The 23,083-nt window shown below is 34.0% G+C and overlaps 1 protein-coding gene across 6 annotated transcripts in view; it reads left to right on the forward strand.

Annotated features, from left to right (window-relative positions):
* The window catches only part of COL11A1 (collagen type XI alpha 1 chain), a 210,274-nt gene that overhangs the window by 74,206 nt on the left and 112,985 nt on the right, over positions 1-23,083 (forward strand). For all 6 annotated transcript variants that reach the window (XM_043460500.1, XM_043460499.1, XM_043460501.1 and 3 more), the window contains 15 exons: positions 709-750; positions 1,920-1,982; positions 2,643-2,717; positions 5,688-5,771; positions 7,851-7,907; positions 12,267-12,320; positions 15,209-15,262; positions 15,381-15,434; positions 15,614-15,667; positions 17,008-17,061; positions 17,179-17,223; positions 20,324-20,377; positions 20,803-20,847; positions 21,102-21,155; positions 21,609-21,653. In XM_043460500.1, the coding sequence (XP_043316435.1) occupies positions 709-750; positions 1,920-1,982; positions 2,643-2,717; positions 5,688-5,771; positions 7,851-7,907; positions 12,267-12,320; positions 15,209-15,262; positions 15,381-15,434; positions 15,614-15,667; positions 17,008-17,061; positions 17,179-17,223; positions 20,324-20,377; positions 20,803-20,847; positions 21,102-21,155; positions 21,609-21,653 (834 nt within the window). The remainder of the gene's footprint in view (positions 1-708; positions 751-1,919; positions 1,983-2,642; positions 2,718-5,687; positions 5,772-7,850; positions 7,908-12,266; positions 12,321-15,208; positions 15,263-15,380; positions 15,435-15,613; positions 15,668-17,007; positions 17,062-17,178; positions 17,224-20,323; positions 20,378-20,802; positions 20,848-21,101; positions 21,156-21,608; positions 21,654-23,083) is intronic.

Here is a 23,083-nt window from a genome sequence, read left to right on the forward strand (position 1 = left end):
AGTGATGGAGGAAGATAAACACAAAAAAGATGCATCTCTGAGAACATTGTAGCCTATTACCCCCAAATCTGAGAAAGCACATCATATGCTCACCAACATCTTTAAAAACAATTTTCAGAATAAATTTGTCTTTGTTATGCAAAGTTACAACTAACTTTTAAAATGACAAGACAATTTTCAGAGTAGAATCATAAACTTTTAGAATTGGGTTCTTATCCTGAAATAGTAGTCTATTTCTTGTCCATTTAAGAACTTACATTTATGCCCAATTCTTTAGCATGGACTTTACTCCCGTTTCCCTGAATTAAAGTGCTTAGGTGCTCTTTCTCCCACCCTTTCATTCACACAGCAAACATTTATCACGTTCTTGCTATGTACCAGGTGTTATTCTGGCTGCTAGCAAAAATTTGGTTAATGTATTTGCCCTTTGGGGGAGCACTTAGTATATTCTTTTTGTAATATTACTTACCTGAATATTTGTTTCCTTGCTAATTAGTTCGTAGATTTTCTCAGGACAGGAATTACATCTTATATCGTTTTGAATTTCCTCCCTCCCCTGTGCAAACATGTTAATAATTATCTTTGTATGTAGGAGCAGATAATTCACCTTTTAAAGTGCTGTGATGTGGTGCTTTCATAGAGCCAGTTAGATAAGAGGTTAGGGGTTCCATTGCCCTAGTAATGACTTTATCTTTTCTTTAACTGTAGGGCATGCTTATTGAAGGACCACCAGGGCCTGCAGGACCTGCGGTATGTAATGTTTTAAAATTATTTTTGTCTTGATTTTTTTAATCAGATATAAGATTTCTATTATATTGTTGAATTTATAAATTTTATTTGAGTATGGAGCTTTCCTGATGACTCAGTCAGTAAAGAATCTGCCTGTAATGCAGGAGACCTGGGTTTGATCCCTGGGTTTGGAAGATCCCCTGGAGGAGGGCATGGCAACCCACTCCAGTATTCTTGCCTGGAGAATCCCCATGGACAGAGGAACCTGGTGGACTACAGTCTATAGGGTCACAAAGAGTCAGACATTACTGAGTGACTAAGCACACACACACATTTGAGTGTTGAATTATAGAAGCAAGTACTTAGAGGACCTGGTGACCTTAAATCAGTTTCTGATTTGGCTATCCAAATGATACTCTTTTGAGAGCTATGAAATTAAATTTTGTTTTAAATATTTTTTGTTGCTTAATTATCTCTGACATTTCTAACCTGATCTTCAACTTTGTATCTGAAAATTATAAAAATATATAAAGGCCTTCTTTCTTTTCTTTTTAGAGGTATAAGCACATCTCAATGAATGGAGTTGATAATTCTAAATAGACTATAGCTGCCTTTATTGTACTACCGAATGTAGTGATATCAGCTTCCATTTTCATTTTTTAGTAAGGCTGTTGTTACTCATCAGTTTGTCTTTTTGTCAGGGAGTAGTACTGATCTGACTTTGTAAGAAATCTTCTTTCTTTTGTGAAATTAATTAAATTCTTGTCATGTGAATTAAATATATTATACCCATGCCTATAAATACTTACACCCACAGAAGAAGATAAATGATTTCTAGATTTCAACTTCGTGGTCACATTTTTGCAGTCTAATTGAATGAGTATACCATTTCTTTCACAAGAGCCGGGAACCAGCTTCCACCTCAGGGACTGTACACTGGCAGGATCTCCTTTTTGTTCTTCCATGGAATGTCTTTGTCTACCCTGAGGACAGCCTTGTAGAGGAAGAGCTGAGTTAGCTATAAAGTGGCCCCTATATGTTCTCTTTTTATGGGAAGTTTAATAGGCCAGTTGTTTGGGAGAAAGTGTTTATGAAATATAAATGAGTTCGTCTTTGATTTTGGTAGGATGAATTTGCCTGAATACTAATTAAGTCAGGAATCTGACTCATCATGGTTTATTTCTCCGTAGGGTCTTATGGGTCCTCCAGGTCTACAAGGCCCCACTGGACCCCCTGGTGACCCTGGCGAGAGGGTAAGTGAAGGGATTCAAAAGAATGCAATTTAAATAAAAAGAAATAAAATATATTCTACAAATTTAAGATATTATTCTTCTCACTTGAATAACATGTGAATTCAATGTGCAAAGTTTTGTTTAACTTTTCTAACTATAATTTTAAAAATGAGAGGAGAGACAATGCCTTGATCTTATACTTAGTAAGAAATTTGTTATTATTTATAATCAGTTTTCATTTTGATATGAACCTGATACATTAGAGCAAGTTCTTCCTTTGGAATTAAGACATATTTTCCAGGAACTACTACGACTGTTTAGCTGAATGCTGTTAGAATGAGTTAGTAAGCCTGCATCCTAATTTGAAGATCGTGTCCTGGGTCACATGGTGAAATAGACTATTTATGTTAAGTCTGTTGAAACTCTTCTTGCAAAATCCCTTTTTTCTTCTTCCTTGAATAGCAATAAATTTACATATCATTTAAATTATGTAAAACTAGTGCAGTGAAATACAGTCATCTCTAGATATACTTACTATTAATAAAAGAAGATTAACCAAGGAGTAGAGGACAAATGAAAAATTAGGTAATGTAGAGTTATGGCATTCAAAGTTATTCAGTTTCTAATAATTTAATTATTTTGTTTATTTATTAATTTTGATGATTTCATTTGCTTCCCTAGGGTCCTCCAGGACGTCCTGGTTTACCAGGGGCTGATGGTCTACCTGGTCCTCCTGGTACCATGTTAGTATTACCGGTATGTATTTTTATTGTTGTAAAGATAACCTGATGTTTTGTCATCCTATTGCTGAAAAATATTGCAGAATCATATTATAGATCAATCAAAAATCTACTATATAAGGTAGAGATACTTGAAATGAAGCAGCCTCCAGTAACTGGAAAATTCAATAAAGCAAATTCTGGTAAATATTAACTTTGAAGTAGAACTAAGCCTTTATTATTTCATTATATTTTGACAACAAAGCTTAAAGAACTTAGTATTATTAATTGTGTACTTTATCCTGAGTCATATGGGTAACATGCATTTCATGTATTACATGAAATTAGTATACTGTTTACCACCATATAGACACTAGTTGATACTTTTTAAATAACATATATTTATACAGTTATTATTCATTGCCCCCAAATTATTTAGTTTACCTTAAGATTACTTTTTAAAGTTGCGCAGAGGAATTAATATTAAAATGACCTTACTACCCAAAAGCAACCTACAGATTTAATGCAATCTCTATCAAATTACCCATGTCATTTTTCACATAACTAACAATAGCATAAAAAAAAAAAATCCTAAAATGTACATGGAACCATAAAAGGCCCATAATTGCCAATGTGATACTTAGGAAAATGAACAAAGCTGGAGACATGTTTTCAGATAATACTACAAAGTTACAGTAATCAAAACAGCATAATGCTGGCACAAAAAGGCAAATGGATCAATGCAACAGAGGAGAGAGCCCAGAAATAAACTGATATACCTATGGTCAATTAATCTTTGATAAATAAGGAAAGAATATACAATGGGGAAAAGCCTGTCTTTTCAGCAAGTAGTGTTGGGAAAATTGGACAGCCAAATATTAATCAATGAAGTTCAAACACACCCTCATACCAGACACAAAAATAAACTCAAAATGTTTTAAAGATTAACTGTAAGACATGATAACATAAACCTTCTAGAAGAGAACATAGGCAAAACATCCTTTGACATAAATCATGACAATGTTTTCATAGGTCAGTCTCCCAAGGTAATAGAAACAAAAGCAAAACACAAATGGGACCTAATCAAGCTTATAAACTTTCACACAGTGAAGGATACCATAAACAAAACAAAAAGACAACCAATAGACTGGGAGAAAATACTTGCAAAATATGCAGCCATCACTGACTTACTTTCCAAAATATACATCTCATATAGCTTAATAACAACAACAACAGCAAAACACACACACACACACAATCAAGAAATAGATGGAAGGACTAAGTAGGCATTCAGAAAACTAAGATCATGGCATCCGGTCCCATCACTTCATGGCAAATAGACGGGGAAACAGTAGAAACAGTGGCTGACTGTTTTTCTGGGCTCCAAGATCACTGCAGATGGTGATTGCAGCCATGAAATTAAAAGATGCTTGCTCCTTGGAAGGAAAGTTGTGACCAACCTAGACAGCATATTAACAAGCAGAGACTTTACTTTGCCAACAAGTTCCATCTAGTCAAGGCTATGGTTTTTCCAGTCGTCATGTATGGATGTGAGAGTTGGACTATCAAGAAAGCTGAGCGCCAAAAAATTGATGCTTTTGAACTGTGGTGTTAGAGAAGACTCTTGAGAGTCCCTTGGACTGCAAGGAGATCCAACCAGTCCATCCTAAAGGAGTTCAGTCCTGGGTGTTCATTGGAAGGACTGATGTTGAAGCTGAAACTCCAATACTTTGGCCACCTGATGCGGAGAGCTGACTCATTTGAAAAGACCCTGATGTTGGGAAAGATTGAAGGCAGGAGGAGAAGGGGACCACAGAGGATGAGATGGTTGGATGGCATCACTGACACAATGGACATGGGTTTGGGTGGACTCTGGGAGTTGGTGATGGACAGGGAGGCCTGGCGTGCTGAGGTTCATGGGTTGCACTGAGTCGGACACGACCGACCAACTGAACTGAACTGAGCTGAAGTAGGCATTTCTCTAAAGAAGACATACAGATTATCAGTAGGAACAAGAAGAGATACTAAACATTCCCAACTATTAGAGAAATAAAAATCCAAACTATAATGAGATATCAACTCATGCTGGTCAGAATGGCCATCATTTAAAAGGCTACAAATAGTAAATGCTGGAGAGGATGTGGAGAAAAGGAAATTCTCCTACACTGTTAGTGGGAATGTAAATTGATGCATCTTCTATGGAAAACAGCATGAAGGTTCCTTAAAAAACTAAAATATGGTTACCATATGGCCCAAGAGTCCCACTCCTAGGCATGTATCTGGAGAATATTAAAATTTTAAAAGATACATGTACCCCAGTGTTCATAGCAGCTCTCTTTACAATAGCCAGGACATGGAAGCAACCTAAATGTTCAGTAACAGATGAATGGATAAAGAGGATGTAACATATATGCACATAATAATGGAATACTATTCAGCTATTATTAATAAAAAGCAGCATGGATGAAACTATTGATTGTCATACTGGGTGAAGTAAATCAGACAGAGAAAGGAACTTTAGCATTTTATGAAGGGATACAGAAAGGATATTTCCTAGTATAATTACTTAAGGTAAACAAACTGAATCCATCTCAAGGAAGATTTCCTCTGTGTTCACAGAGATTCTAGAAATTTTGCTCAGAAAATAGCAGTTGCTATATAACACTATTTAACTGAGTGCATTTAGAATTTTCACAAATGAGTGGATAGAGTGGATGGCGTTTGTGCAGGTAAAGAAATGGATGATGGCTTATTCCAGAGTTTTCAAAAATTATGGAATTTAAAATTGCAGATTCTGTAGTCTCTTCTAAATGTGGTAAAGCATGGTCTAGAGAACCTCCATAAGAAATAAATGGGAAATTTAGAAAAAATCAAGGTATGATTCATGATGGAATTACCTCACACTTTGTAAAATCCCAACATTTTAAGTAGTGTTTAAACTAGTAATTAAGGCACCTACGTGAGAAAGTCTGATTTTGAGCTTCTGTATGTTATTATCTTTTCTTAGTTTCGTTATGGTGGCGATAGTTCCAAAGGACCAACCGTCTCTGCTCAGGAAGCTCAGGCCCAGGCCATTCTTCAGCAGGCTCGGGTAAGAAAGGATCAACGTGTAGTCCCATAACCTGACTATGTGTTGAATTACACAAGAGAGAGAGAAAGAGACAGAGAGTGTGTGAGGGGTGTGTGTGTATGTATCTGGAGGGTGCTACTATTATGAACAAAATTCTATATAGTATATTGAATCTAGATGGAGAAGATGCTAAGAAAATATCTGTTTTTCGAGTAGGAATATTTTATTTAATATTGAATTTAAATGACTGGCCTTTGCAGTATTACCACACATAATTCTTGCAAAAACACACAAACCATAACACACACATTTTCTAATTTTATTCAAAGAGGCCTGATGGTGGATTTACACATAACACCCTTTATCTTTCACATCCAGTTTTCCCTGCTAAGGCGCATGTCATATGTCGGCGATCAATGAATAGAGTGAGAGGGTAAACTTTTAAAAAATTTTTCCACCTAATCTTGCAGATTATTTAGGATATCCCAATTAATCCAGAAATTTCAGTTTCTTAGGCATTCTTGTGTAGGAAAGAAACCTTCAAATATAAGGTCTAAAAAAAAAAAAATGCGGTCTGTGCATGAAACATTGTAATCTATATTTTATTTTTCCCAGATTTGCTCAGTTCATACTTCATTGTCAACTAAAAGTTTTCCACACTCTGCATACATATAGAATATAAAATTGTTTATTTTTACGTTTGCTCCAGTACAATTAAAATATAAATAAAGAAATCAAAAGAATGGATCAGGAAAGAGTTGAAAGTGATATACTACTTTTATTCATAGTGTAGTCTTGTTTTCTTTTCAAGAAGAAAGGAAATAAAAGGCTTACAGTGGTATGGATATGACTTCCTGCTTCCTAAGTGATATAAATCATTTTGATGATAACTATTTATCACCATAAATTTATGACTGCATAAATTATATGAAAATGTAAGTCTATTAATCTGAAAAAATGTCGTTGTTTGGTTGCATTATCTATAAAGACAATGAAAATTTAAAACACTGGTTTATTAGATCTTGACATGATAGAAGTCTAAAAATATTAAATTGATTTACTAATGGTGCATACAACTAATAAATTATATTACTTTGGACAGATTTTAGGTAATTTGAGCTTAAATAGTTTTTTAGGCCATTGAATTCCTAATTTTATTAGTCCTTTTAATCTACTTGGAAATAGGTAGCAAGCATTATAATTCCAATTTTTCAGATATTTAATCTCAAGGATTAAGAAGTGTATTGTCAAAAATCTCATGGTGAGTCAGTAGTGTAATTTTGGAGATATTACTGTTTTCATCTCATGCACTTTTCTAATATGATTTTACATATTATTTCTATTGCAATATTTTTATATCTGCTATGGTAATCTAAATATTCATCTTCAGAATCACTAATATTCAAAAATAGCACACCACACTAATTTAACATCTGTCAAATATATATCTTTTTACTCTAATTGTTCTAGCTTTTCAAGTATGCTAATTTCACATTTCTAATATTCAGTGTCAATAGTGCATGTAATCAGTCTATTATGCCTATGATTCTATAAAATAAATGTATTTTTCCATAAAGCACTAAATTTGAGATTTGTTAAAATAGCTATATTATCTTAACACTTCCTGATCAATTTTGCTTTTATTTGGCTTGAATTGTCATAGCTTTTCCTAAGATACTGCTAGAAAACTTAAAAAGCATCTCAAATTGTTCACAATTGAAAGTATTTTCAATAAGAATTGCACCAACATATTGAAAAGAAATTTATGCAATATTCTGAATGTATATTTGAGTAGAAAAATGATCAGATATTAAGTTTCTTATTAGATACTAAAATCTATTTTTACTTTTATCATTAGATAAGTCATAAATATATAGTATAGACTGTATAAGTTACAACAGTTTAAAAAAAGTTTGATACTTATTACGTCATTGTCATTCTAGAAACATGATTCTTCAGTAATCAAACACTCTTTCTACATAGCTATTATGCCTCTGTTGATTAGGCTGTTACTCAAGGGCAACTTGTACAAATAATTATTGTGGTTTAATATGCTCATCCAAGGTAGCATTCCTGAATTTGCTATCTCTTGTTTTCTAGATTGCTCTGAGAGGTCCACCTGGCCCAATGGGTCTGACTGGAAGACCAGGTCCCGTGGTAGGTTATCCAATAAGACTTTATGTATTTAAATTCCTATATACGTAGTGCCTTGTGCAGCTTTGGTCAGGCAGTTTTCATGTCTCTGGCTGGTGAAAGTAAGATAAATAAATAGACTTACACTTCATTTAGTTTCCATTTAAAAGAATCTATTTGAATTCAGTCCTCAGTAAATTTCAATGAAAAAGTTACAGTAGGAAGATCTCAAATAATACAATGAAAAATATAATTGAATCACATATTCAATTATTAACTTTTCAAACAATATTATTTATTTGTACAACAGAGTTATTGAATTTCAATTTTACAATAAGTTCTTGAGATTTAATTTTGTTAAAAAGAATTGATTAAAGAAGCAAAAATATATGAGGCTATTGAAAAAATTGTCCATAATCTTAGGAGAAAACAGGAGACGTGGCTTAAACTTTAAGTTGCCTATAGTATTTCATGAATTGTTTCAGATATTAGAAAAACTGTTTTGTCTTTCAGAGGCTCTTGGAAAATGTGTTTTGTTTTTCTTCATAAGCTTTAGTTCCATTCAGTCGCTCAGTTGTGTCTGACTCTTTGCAACCCCATGATCCGCAGCATGCCAGGCCTCCCTGTCCACCACCAACTCCCGGAGTCCACCCAAGCCCATGTCCATTGTGTCGGTGATGCCATCCAACCATCTCATCCTCCGTCGTCCCCTTCTCCTCCTGCCCTCAATCTTTCCCAGCATCAGGGTCTTTTCAAATGAGTCAGCTCTCCGCCTCAGGTTGCCAAAGTACTGGAGTTTCAGCTTCAGCATCAGTCCCTCCAATGAACACCCAGGATTGATCTCCTTTAGGATGGACTGGTTGGATTTCCTTGCAGTCCAAGGGACTCTCAAGAGTCTTCTCCAACACCACAGTTCAAAAGCATCAATTATCTTATAAGCTTACTGACAAGCTAATGTGGTCTAGATATTTTTTTTTTTTCATCACTCATTCTTTTTTTTTCCTTTATTTTTATTAGGTGGAGGCTAATTACTTCACTACATTGCAGTGGGTTTTGTCATACATTGACATGAATCAGCCATGGAGTTACATGTATTCCCCATCCCGATCCCCCCTCCCACCTCCCTCTCCACCCGATTGCTCTGGGTCTTCCCAGTGCACCAGGCCCGAGCACTTGTCTCATGCATCCCACCTGGGCTGGTGATCTGTTTCACTATGGTCTAGATATTTAAAAAATGTTCTCAATATTTTGAAATTTGTGGTGTTGGAGAAGGCTCTTGAGAGTCCCTTGGACTGCAAGGAGATACAACCAGTCCATCCTAAAGGAGATCAGTCAGTCCTGCATGTTCATTGGAAGGACTGATGCTGAAGCTGAAACTCCAATACTTTGGCCACCTCATGCAAAGAGTTGGCTCGTTGGAAAAGACCCTGATGCTGGGAAGGATTGGGGGCAGGGGGAGAAGGGGACGACGGAGGATGAGATGGCTGGATGGCATCACTGACTCGGTAGACATGAGTTTGGGTAAACTCCGGGAGTTGATGATGGGCAGGGAGGCTTGGCGTGCTGCGATTCATGGGGTCACAAAGAGTTGGACACGACTGAGAGACTGAACTGAACTGAACTTAACTGAAGGAGTATAGCAATTCACACACACACACATACACAACAAAAGATTCTTTTTAAATCATACTTTTTTAAGAGAAAAGAGCGCTGTAAATTCCAGCCCAGTTTTACATTGATTTTAAAATTAATGGAATAGTTTACAATTTAAGTATTGTTTTTGATATAAAAAGCTTTACTATGCTTTTGATATGATCTTATATGCATAATATACTTTATTGAAATAATGGTACTTATAGAAATTATTATGCTTAACATTAAAAGTTTATTTTTGGTTTGCTGACTGGACACAGCAAAACTTTTTTATTCAAATTTGAATCAATTAAATAGTTTTTTAATTCTGTTTTATTAAGCTTATTGGGATGCTAGTTTTCTTCATGTGTTCAAGTGTTTTTTAGTGTATTTTTCCATATATTTATAGTTTCCATATATTTATAGTTCTTTTAATTCATTCTTGAAATTTTATCACATTTTATCTATTTTCAGGGCTCTACGCTCAATCATCTGAGCTCATGTGGAACATGTGTTCTGGCAATATATTCCACAGAATTTAAATGATACATTTCTAAATGCATTATTATGTATTTATCATATAGTTTTACTGTTTTGCCTTACAAAATATAATAAGGAAATGAAAGAGTCTATGTCAGTTAACAAAGGAAGAAATAGAATTAATGTTTAGTTGCTTGTTAGTAATAACAAATTTACATCACTGAGGAAAACCACTAGTATGCTGGTATTTTACAGATATGGGGGTGGAAGAATTATGTGTATATTTTATTAAAAGTGAAAGTTCCTGGAGCCTGGAACTTGAGACTCTGTTGAGGCAAATTCAGAGTTGGAGAGGCAGATTTAGGGTTGGAGCTGGCAAACTATATTTTTAATGAGTGCAGCAGGCTGAATCTTATGTTCAAGAATGTTTGGGAACACTGCCTATTGTTTAATTTTGAAATATCAGTCTAGAATCTCTAAAATTAAAGGAATTTTCCTACTTATCATCCTGACAAATACAAATCTAGTGGATCTATATAAGGTAAGGACAGTGATGAACAGAATCCATGAAAGCTTGTTACACTGAGCTGTTCTGTTTTCACTAGTCATTTAGGGCCATTCACAGGCTGTTGGCAAAGGGAAAACATTAACAGCCATGTTATTACATTGCCATTCTCAATGTAATATCCAAGATTAATTGATTTTACTATTTAAGTCTTTGCTATATAATGTTTTAGCTTCCTAAAATATTAAAGGTAGGTATTGAGAGAAAGTAATCACGTTGTTTGTTTTCACCATTTTCTCTTCTATTTTCTTTGCTTCAAAACATAAAGTTATTACAGACTGTCAGTGATCTTAATTTTAGAGTCTGAAAATGTTTTATATATTAAGATTTTGAAAAGAAGCAAGATTTTAAGTCATAAATATTTTCATTCTTTCCATGAGCACTTCCTTTATTCAATTATTTATTTTCAATTGCTTTTATAGACAAAAGGAGATCTATATTATAAAATATTCAGGAAATCTTGAAAATGTTCTTTTCCTTATTCTGTTACTGTCAATTGCATGACAATTTTTAGAATAAGTGGTTGGGCAAAGTAATTATAATCTGTTAAGCAGATAGTGCTTATATACTGATATACAATATACTAAATTAATTAGATTATTGGACTGTTCTTTGCATTCAGTTCTGAATAATAATCTCATTTAATGTAGAACTCCAGTTTCTCTCTTGAAGAAATTTAACTGCAAAAATTCTCAGATGCTTGAAAGTCATCATTCTTGTAATCTTCAAGACTGGAATATTCATATTACTGGACTTGCCATATTTTTTGGCAGTCATATTAACAGTTATTTTACTTTGGAGCCACCAGGAGGCTCTCAACACCTGGCATTTTCAGGCTTTGCATAATTTTAGCCTTTTTGCACTTTGATTCAATGCAGTATTTAGTAAAATCTCTATTGATTTAAGTAAATCAGAAACTTTTTAAACACACAAAGTATACTTCAGCATGAAATAACTATTATCATTGTGTTTAATTTTAATGTTCTAAAGCTCTTTAGGAGGGTGAATGGCCTAGTATTTATTTTTTAAAACTCACAGCACTTTTATAAAGTGATTTTATATTTTTTCCAGTTAATGTGCCAGATTTTTGTTGCACTTCTTGACTTATGTTAATATTTGTAAGAGGCTTTGTCATAGGATTTATTTTTGTGGGGAAAATTAATTCAGAACAATCTAGGGAAAAATTACTTTAATGTTATTTCGCGACATTATAATGATAGCAATAGCATCTTTTTTTGATGTTTTATTCTATAGAATTCAGCGTCTCAGAAATTTCTGAGTATAAAAGCATTAACATGTTTCCAAGTTGTATGAATGGATTCAGTGTGTACCCGAGTCTGTAAAAATGTGTTTTCTCTAGTACTCCACCACAGTGTAATGATACATAATGCCTGCGTATGGTTGTAAGTGCTCTGATGGCGTACACATTAAAGAATATCTCAGTGTGATCTCATGGAATTGGCTTCTGTGTGATTATCAGTAAATATAAGCTTTTAAATATAATTCCCGCATGTGAATACAGTCAAAATCTGAGAAGAGATGTATTTCATTCAGAAGACTTGAAAATTTTATTGTATTAACTAATAAAATCATACTAATTGAAGAAATGTATTTTGAATAATGTTTATTTCAAGTGAAAATAGTAGGACATCACTGATTAGAGAATTACAAAATTAAATGAATATGTCTTCACTTTTTCTCTACAGGGTGGACCTGGTTCTTCTGGGGCCAAAGGTGAGATGGGCGATCCAGGTCCTCAGGTAAAAATTAACCTATTTCACTTATTTTATATTTAAGTTTATTTTACCTATTATGGTAATTGAAGGGTCTGCCATTTGTTTCAGAAGTAAAGCAATTACTTAAATTGCCTTGCAGCTCACATCAACTTCTTTAATTGAAAAATCTCTAATGGTCAGTTGACTGCCAATAATTTGATTAATTTAAACAATATTAGAAGAAGATATAAATTAGAATTGTAAAATCTTGATAGTAATGGGCCTTCTGAATATTAAATTGATATAAGATTATACAGAGCAAAGAAGAACCATTGCGATTGTACTTATAGCAGCCCTGACACAAGCCTAAGCTATTTCTTGTGGAGACCAAATCTAATAAATTCTCTCAGAAAGGATATTTAATATATATAAAAGAAGCTTACTTTAAGTCATTTGTAGAGCTGAGGAAATTAAGAGAATTGAGAACATCTGAACCAAAATTCTTAAAAAGATCTTACACTATTTTTGTGTAAGTTCTCTGTGTGTTCAGTCTCTCAGTTGTGTCCAACTCTTTGAGGCCCCATGAACTGTAGCCCTCCAGGCTCCTCTGTCCACGAGATTACCCAGGCAAGAATACTGGAGTGGATTGCCATTTCCTACTTCAGAGGATCTTCCCCACCTAGGGATAGAATCCACATCTCCTGAGTCTCCTTCACTGAGCCATCTGGGAAGCCCTATTTACATGGTGCCAAATTTAAAGTATTATTTTTCCTTGAATGACAAGTAGATAGAAACATACATTGTAAACACATTATGGAATATACTTATTCTAGAAAACTGAAAACAAAGTATCATGTACTTTTAAAATTCATTCATTTTTTTTAAATGAAAATGCTTCCTGGTTTAGTCAATATCTATAGATTCAGATTGACTGTAGGAGCTTTCAAGTGGTCATCTATTTGTTTCTTTTTTAAAAAATTGGTTTTACTTTAACAATATTATATTGTAAAAATGAATTTGAACACCTATGTGTATTTTTCCTAACTACCACCACAATCATTTGGATATTGAACAATTTCAGAACCCCAAACAGTTACTTGATACCATTTACAGTCACATCTTCTTCCTACTGCTAATTGTTGACTGACTGCTGATCTGTTCTTCACCACTAGTTTTATGTTTCCAAGAATATAAGTGAAACCACACATTATGTAACCTTTTGGAACTGTCTTGTTTCACTCAGCATAATTTGTTGCAGTTGATGAGCACATCCATAGTTTATTTGTTTTTGTTACTGAGTTAATATTCCCATGTTTGGATGCACCACAGTTTATTTTGAAATGAGAAAAAACTTCCCCTAAATTGAGAAAGATATTTGAGTGACACAGAATGTGAGAGCTTTCTTTTTCATGCCTGCTAGATATTGTCATAAACGGATGGAAAGCATTTGTACCTTAACTGAGAAATACATAAAAAGATTGAATAAAAATATTGAAAAGTTAGGAAATCTAGCCTTTTACAGTTTGTGAATTTTTGGATCAAACTCACCTTTTACAAAATGGGTGAATTTGAAAACATGCTGCAGCAATTTTCATGGTCTTTGCAGTTTTCCTTAATTTCAGTGAGATGCAGTATCAAATGAAAGATCATTTTCATTAAAAACTAACAAAATTTGTGCTGTTATTATTGCTCCTTGCCTTCCAGCTGGGGTATAGGATAGAATTTTTTTTCTGCAGTATTTTTAAGCTATATTCTTTTAATCTCTAACTATTAGGCAACTTTAATTTCATGTTTCTATAATCAATGTGTCACAGCTATCATAATAATTATTTGTAATTTCAAATGTGTGTTACATTTTCTACCACACTTGCTCAATTCGTATTGTTTAAACTTAAAAAGGGATGCTAGGCTATGTTGCCTCAATTCTGTCCAGCCCTGTGACGCTATGGCCACCAGGCTCCTCTGTGCATGGGATCCTCCTGGCAAGAATACTGGAGTGGGTTGCCGTGCCCTCCTCCAGGGGATCTTCCCAACCAACAGTCAAGCCTGCATCTCTAAAGTCTCCTGCGTTGGCAGGCAGGCTCTTTACCACTCGTGCCATTGAAGGCCTGTGTAATATTTCTAATGGATTTGTATGTTATCTATTATAAGCTGTGTAATTTTATCTTTAAAACGTGTATATTAACTCACAAACAAGACATTGTATGTTGATATAACATTGTACTGAACTACCTCAAGAAAGATACTGAGGATCTTAAAGCTTTAATCTGAGATGGTATGGCACCAGTCAGTAATTGAATTCAAGTTTGCCAAGTCATCCTCCAGAATTTTGTAGATGATCGAAAGAAACGTGTACCAGGCACTGTGCTGAACTGTACAAGTATAATGGAGAAAAAGATTTAGTCCAAAGTTGCGGAGGTTAACAATTAAATGGGAGACTCAACTATGGAAACAAAAGCAAAAAACAGTTATAATCAAACATGATACTTGCAATAAAAGAATAAATATCTAGGAGAAGATTGCCACAAAAGATGGGAAATTTAAAAGCAAAAGGATTAGAAAGACAAGAGGAATGAAATGAAGTGTTTTCAGTCAAGGGAAATGTAAAACCCCAAGGTTTTGAGAGTAAATTTAGTAATTGAGAATTTTTTAAGTTTAAAATATCATTTTGCATTCCTTTTGCTTATATGTAATCACAGGTCTATATAAACTTAATAGAATAGTATGACTTTTTCTGGCAAGGAGCCATGTAGAAAAATTGATTCTCTTATCTTCTTGCTTTATGTGGACTTTTATACATGAAACTATATTTTTTTGTGTTAAAGAGGTTAAGGTAAAACTAAGATATAAAATTTTAAAACCATTTCTCTATGTGATTGAGTTTATTGATCAGGAATTCTATAAAATTAATTAAATATGATGTTTTGATATAGGGTCCACGTGGTGTCCAAGGTCCTCCTGGTCCAACAGGAAAACCTGGAAAAAGGGTATGATTTGCTTTCATTGAGCATATTGAGGGCATCTGAAATCATCAGTTATTTTCTTTTCTTTAACTCTGTGCTATTTGGAATCCTTTTTGCTTAGTCATGTTCTTGGTACTATCAGGGTCGTCCGGGTGCTGATGGAGGAAGAGGAATGCCAGGAGAACCCGGGGCCAAGGTCAGGAACTCATCTCATATGTTTGTATATTCAGATCTCTTATCTCAGTTTCTCCTGAAATTTTTATATTTTAAAATAAAGTTTCTTGATATGAAATAATATTTCACATTCAAATTACAGTTCAGAAATAAGCTCAGAATATGATGTTGTTGATGATGGTGGTGATGATGATTTTACAGGGAGATCGAGGATTTGATGGACTTCCAGGTCTGCCAGGTGACAAGGGTCACAGGGTAAGACATACTATTATATTGCTTTTTGTACAGGGATAATATAAGAATACTATGAAATATTTTAAATAGTTGCACTAAGAAATAAGAAAATTAAGTATTTGTGAACTCATGTAAATTAGTACATCTAAAAGATACATGAAGAAATATAAGTAGAATTATAGATGGGATATGATTATTATTTTTTTTTAATTTTTTAGATATAAAATACTCATTTTACACAAATATAAGTTGAGGCAGAATCTTTATGTACGTGTATGTGTACGTGCTAAGTCACTTCAGTCTTTTTAGACTCTATGTGACCCTATGGACTGTAGCCCACCAGGCTCCTCTGTCCATGATTTTCCAGGCAAGAATGCTGGAGTGGGTTGCCGTACCCTCCTCCAGGATGTGTATATATATGCAAAGTATATTTACAGAACAAGTATGGAGATTTTATTTTGCCTCTAACTTTCTGATAATTACCTCAATTTCCTTCTTACATTTTGTCTATGGAAATATATTCAAAAGACACCTGCAGGCAGTCTGTAGTTAATATTACAATATACTGGGCAATGTATTTTATTATACTTGTTAGATGGTTCCAGTAGATCAAGATACCATAGACTACTTCTTTGGGATAATATGTTTATAGTTCAATGGAGGAGTTTAAAATTTACTAGGGCTTATTAACAAAATAATAATGTTGAACAGCAATCCAGTCAGTAGTTTTAGTGGGAAATTAAGCCAGGATGTGGTCTCTCAAAAAAGATCAGCTTTGTATCTTCACATTACTCTTCTTTAAAAGTTAAAAATAAAGGTGAGGCAATCTTTAGGACAATTAGAAAATGTGAAAAAAAGAAAGATAAAGAAAAGAGAGTTCTATGAAAGTTTTGCAAAATATCTAGTGTGTGCCATGTTGAGAGAAATACATAATTTTGTTTTTTTTTTAAATTGAAGCCTCATTAGTCTTCCAGAATTGTGCTGAATTGAGAATTATTTAAGAAGCAGAAAAAATTTAAATAAAAATCAGCAAAGGCATCCATGCACCATGAAGACTGAAGACAGTCTTCAGCAAAATAATTTTCTGTTAGTTTTTAATAATTAAATGTCTGAAAATTATTTGGCTATTTTATTTAAATCTTTGTGGTTTCAAAATTGAAAGAATGTTTTCCTTGCATACTAAGTTGTAATGCCAGTCAATGCAAAATTATGACTTATCTCTGAAATGTTTCCAGGAGAGAAAATAAAGCATACGTTTTTCTACCAAATGTTTCATTATATTTGCTAGGATAGCTGTAGGATAGAGTTATAAATATTCTGGTTTACTTCAAATTCTAATTGTATTTGGATTTCTTTAATAGGGTGAACGAGGTCCTCAAGGTCCTCCTGGTCCTCCTGGTGAAGATGGAATGAGGGTATATGAAAGTTCATTTCTTTTAAGAAATATTTAAAATTAAAACGTTAAAAAAAGCCATGCTGAAATGTTGCATTGTCTGATCATATCACTATCCTATTCATTATGTCCATGACAGGGAGAAGATGGAGAAATAGGACCAAGGGGTCTTCCAGGTGAAGCTGTAAGCAACTTTCATTTTTTTTCTTTTTAAATAATACCCTCTTTAGGAGAAATAGTGCTTGGTGTTACATATATAAAGTCAATAATAAATTGCAATCTTACCTAACCTAACCAGGTAATTTGTTATGTGAAAAAACATTTAAAAAGGAAACTTACAGCTCTTCTTTCATTAAATCTTAGAAAATTGAGAGAAAAAAAATTGGGATATAGCATCTTAACTACAAGGAGAGCTAAGAAAGCCTTTTTAAGTGAATGATGCAAATAAATAGAGGAAAACAATAGAACAGGAAAGACTATAGATCTCTTCAAGAAAATTGGAGATACCAAAGGAACATCTCATGAAAAGATGGGCACAATAAAGGACAAAAATGGCAAGGACGTAACAGACACAGAAGAGACTAAGAAGAGGTGGCAAGAATACACAGAAGAACTACATAAAGAAGGTCTTAATTACACAGATAACCACGATGGTATGATCACTCATATAAAGCCAGATATTCTGGAGTGTGAAGTCAAGTGGGCCTTAAGAAACATTACTTTGAACAAAGCTAGCAGTGGTGATGGAATTCCAACTGAGCTATTTCAAATCCTAAAAGATGATACTGTTAAAGTGTTGCCCTCAATACGCCAGCAAAATTGGAAAACTCAGCAGTGGCCACAGGACTGGAAAAGGTCAGTTTTCATTTCAATCCTAAAGAAAGGCAAATGCCAAAGAATGTTCAAACTACTATACAATTGTGCTCATTTCCCATGCTAGCAAGATAATGTTCAAAATCCTTCAAGCTAGGCTTGAACCTGGAACTTCCAGATGTACAAGCTAGATTTAGAAAAGGCAGAGGAACCAGAGATCAAATGGCCAACATTTGTTGGATCATACAAAAAGCTAGACAATTCTCAAAAAAGAAAAATCTATTTCCACTTCATTGACTATGCTAAATACTTTGAATGTGTGGATCACAACAAACTGGAAAATTCTTAGAGATGGGATTACCAGACCACCTTACCTGTCTCCTGAGAAATCTGTATGCAGGTCAAAAAGCAGCAGTTAAAACCATACATGGAATATCAGATTGGTTCAAAATTGGGAAAGGAGTACAACAAGGCTCATGCTTTCACACTTTTATTTAATTTCTATGCAGAATGTATCTTGCGAAATGCCAGGCTGGATGAATCACAAGCTAAAATCAAGATTGCATGGGGAAATATCAACAACCTCAGATATGCAGATGATAACACTCTAATACCAGAAATTGAAGAAGAACTAAAGTGCCTCTTGATGAAGATGAAAGAGGAGAGTGAAAAAAAGCTGGCTAAAATCCTAACATTCAAAAATCTAAGATCATAGCTTCCATTCCCATCTCTTCATGGCAAACATATGGGAGGAAAGTGGAAACAGTGACAGATTTTATTTTCTTGGACTCCAAAATCACTGTGGACAGTGACTGCAGCCACAAAATTAAAAGACTTTTACTTCTTTGAAGTATAGCTATGAGAAACCTAGACACCTTATTAAAAAGCAGAGACATCACTTGCCAACAAAGGTCCCTATAGTCAAAGCTATGGTTTTTGCAGTAATTATGTACTGATGTTAGACTTGGACCATCAAGAAGGCTGAACACCGAGGAATTGATGCTTTCAAACTGTGGTGCTGGAGAAGACTCTTGGGAGTCCCTTGGACAGCAAGATCAAATTAGTCAATCCTAAAGGGAATCAACCCTGAATATTCAGTGGTAGGACTGATGCTGAAGTTCCAGTACTTTGGCCTCCTGATTCAAAGAGACAACTCATTGGAAAAATTCCTGATGCTGGGAAAGACTGGGGGCAAGAGAAGAAGGGGACGACAGAGGATGAGATGGTTAGATGGCATCACCTACTCAATGGACATGAGCTTGAGCAAATTCCAGAAGATAGTGAAGGACAGGGAAGTCTGGCGTGCTGCAGTTCATGGGGTCACAAAGAATTGGACATGACTGAGCTACTAAACAACAACTTGCCATCCAAAAAACCTTATCTAGTTTTTGTTGCTATTTGTTTCAATTTTTTATATTTATACCTCTAGAATTTTTTATTTGTTTAGGATAAAGTAATCTTATTACTAGAAGAAACAAAAAATGAGGTGCTTATCAAATATAACTATAAATATAACTATAAAATATAACTATTAAGTATAAAATATGCCTATAAAATTTACTAAATTATATCCTTTTTTCCATTGAATTTTACAAATGAGGAAACTGAGTCGGAAAGGTTTACTCAAACCTAGTCAATCAAAGATCCACACTAGAAGCAGACCTCCTAGTTTTACTGCTACTTTGCCACATTATAGAACCTGCCAATTCAAAGGCATAGTGTGTTTGTGTGTGTTAGTTGCTCAGTTGTGTCCAACTCTTTGCAACCTCTTGGATTATAGCCCACCAGGCTCCTCAGTTGCTCAAGTAAATATAACAGTAAACCATCCTGTTGACTTTTTTGAAGAAAGAAAAAAAGGAGGAAAAAATGGAGAAGGGGAAGAAGAGAAGAAAATGATGGCTTAAATCATAATAATTTTAAAAATCATGAAAGTGGTTTCTATAACCTTCCTAATATAGTCATCCAGTTGTTTGTTTCTTTCTCTCAGTAGACTATTCTCTCAAGATGGAATTTACCTAAATGTAAAATAAATGAGAATCAAGACTCTTCATGTAGTCTGTTTGAATTATAAGATTTAATAAGATTCAGCGTTGCTATTCAAATTGGAAAAAGGCACAAAAGTGACTTACTTAAATCTTTAAAATATTGCTTATATTGAAAGTTTCACAAGTGATTCATATGTAATTCCACAGACTCAAAGATACAGTTTCTATATTAAAGATTCACTCATCCATTTTGGCTTTTGGCTCAATATAAACACTAGGTAATTGTGTCACACCAAATGCTATTTTATTTTTTATTTATTTTTTTTTCCCAAATGCTATTTTAAATGCTTCTTTTGGTGTGTTAAAAGAGGATGAATAAATATTTTAATCAAAACATTGCATTAAAATGTATTTATTTAAAAGACAAGGCATGTTTTGAAGGCATTTTTTTTTTTTTTGGATAATCTGTTTCTTTTTTGCTCCTAGGGTCCACGAGGTTTGCTAGGACCAAGAGGAACTCCAGGACCTATTGGACAGCCTGTATGTATTGTTGAAAACATTCAAAATGTTCTAGGGAAAGTTTGTTGCCAGAGTCTTAAAGCCAGAGAGCTGTTAAAGCTTTCAGTAGACAGCCAAAATTTCACTATTGTAATCTAAGACCTAATGATACTGCCTATCAATTTAACTGAGTGTACTCACTCCACCTGCTTCTTTCTTTTCTCTTCCTTTTAGTTTATGTATTTTATTGCTTTTCCCAAGACACAGTAGAAAATACTGCCAGGATGTCTCCATGGACATGGAGATGAGAGTATAGACCTTGCTTTTTCTCTCATTTCCATTGAGTTCTAAAATGATTTTTAGTTACCCTAGGTTAGTGGGTATCATGTTATTAGGTTAGTTTTTTATATTTTCTATTGTAGCACCTGAACTTGTATACATTCATGTATATTTTTTCTTCATTGAAGGGTATAGCAGGTGTGGATGGCCCCCCAGGACCAAAAGGGAACATGGTATGTAGAAGATATCCATAAGGTAACTCATTTCTGTAATCTAAATACTAGCAAACCATTTTTGCTGCTAAATCTAAAATTAAGGTTTCTTACAATGTTTTGCCAAATTCTTCTGCTAGCATTAATATTTTGCAAGATTTTCCAGATTCTCTAAAGGGAAACATGATATGGGGACTATTTTTCAATCCAAAAGAAAAAAAACCTATTATGTGAAATAGTTCTATTAAAGACTCTTTTCCATTTTTCTATGTTAGGGTCCTCAAGGGGAGCCGGGACCTCCTGGTCAGCAAGGAAACCCAGGACCTCAAGTAAGTCTAAGCCATCACAGCTTTTATTGAGGTAATGGGGTAAGATGGTACCTTTAAACAAGAAAATAGACAGCCTCAACAGTTTCTATGTAGGGCTGAGAGTTTATATGTGAATGTACAAAGCTCATTCTATTTTATTCCTTTTTAAAAAAGTTTTGAACAAATTTGCAGAGGCTTTTCTTTCTTCCAAGAATAAAATGAGTCATTCAGTGTTCATGGAATGCCAGGATACCTGCAGGAGGGTTCTGAACAGGATCACATTACCGTTCCATTGCCAGAAGAGTAGCTTGTATAAAACTCCACAGTGTTGTAACATCTTCTGGAGAATGTGGGGGATATATATAGATACTCATAGCTCATTGCATGTAATATAGAGGGCTAATCATTTGCTATTTTAAAAGTGTGTTCTTATGATGTGATACTTGACGTATGAAATAAATTCTTTTAAAATAGGGTCTTCCTGGTCCACAAGGTCCAATTGGTCCTCCCGGTGAAAAAGTAAGTTCATCTGTTGTCCTAGTAATGTCTGGTAAATGAACTTGTGTTGTCAATCTTAGGGAGGAATAAGGCCTGCCTTTTGCTTTTGATATTTAAATGGCTCAGCATATAAGGAATTAATCTGGATTTAAATCATGAACGTAAGGGTGAGCAGAAGCCATTCATATGTCTCTGAACTGTAAATGATAACATTTCACAGAGTTTCCATTTGGATAGCTTCCAAATACGACATTCTCAGATATATTAATTTCATTAATGTACTAATATGAGTGAGTGCTTTCTCTTTATTTTGGTTCTCCTTTCATTTCTCATTATTTAAAACGTAATTAGGTTTGCTTGTGACAAAGGGCTTTTAACAAGATCTAATTAAGGGAAAATTGTGATGTTATCATTGCCACCATTTTTCATGGAAAAATGGCAAATGATGTTCTTGTTAAAACTCAATGTCTAGATCAAAACAAGAATAAGTCTTTAATTAAAGAGATGTCTTTTTTCTCCCATCTCCCCTGTCAGTTTCTTTAAGTAGTATTTTCTATTCCCTATGGTTACAGCACAGTGTTACCTGTTCTTATATAATTTTTTCTTATTTTTGCTGATTTCTATAAATATATGATTTTTTAAATTACCAACATTATTGGGGTTAATTTCATACCATAAAATTTACTCTCTTTAAGTCTATCAGTCAATCATTTTTAGGAAATTTATAGAACTCTGCCACAATCACATATTTAAAATATTTATGCCACCCCAGAAAGAAAGCTTGCATCAATTTTTACTCCTGAGTCCACCCACAAACCTACACAATCATTGATCTGCTTTGTATCTTTTTAGATATACCTTTTCTGACCATCTTATGTGAACAAAATGTAGGAATGAAATTAACATTTGAATTTAATCATATGAATGAATATGGTATGTGACATTTGTGTCTGGCTTCTTTTATTTGGCATAATGTTTTTGAGTTTTATCCATGTGGTAGCATATATCAGTACTTCACTTCTTTTTGTTGCCAAACGGTATTCTTTTGATTAAATATTTTGTTTACTCATTCAGCAGTTGAGGAACATGAGTTATGGACACTTTTTAGCTATTATGAATAGTGCTACTTTGAATATTTGTACAAAGACACTTGTGTAGACATTTTTAAATTTATTTTTGTTAGAACAGAAACTGCTGGGTATATGCTAAATTCATGTTTAACACTTTAAGAAGTTTTCAGATTGTGTTTCAAAGTGGTTGTACCATACTTCCTTCCTCAAAATTTATGAGGATTTTCATTCCAATCCCTAAGAAAGGCAATGCCAAAGAATGCTCAAAATACCGCACAATTACACTCATCTCATATGCTACTAAAGTAATGCTCAAAATTCTCCAAGCCAGGCTTCAACAATACATGAACTGTGAACTTCCAGATGTTCAAGCTGGTTTTA

Source organism: Cervus canadensis, chromosome 2 (genome assembly GCF_019320065.1).
Source record: "Cervus canadensis isolate Bull #8, Minnesota chromosome 2, ASM1932006v1, whole genome shotgun sequence".
Classification (NCBI taxonomy): Eukaryota; Metazoa; Chordata; class Mammalia; order Artiodactyla; family Cervidae; genus Cervus; species Cervus canadensis.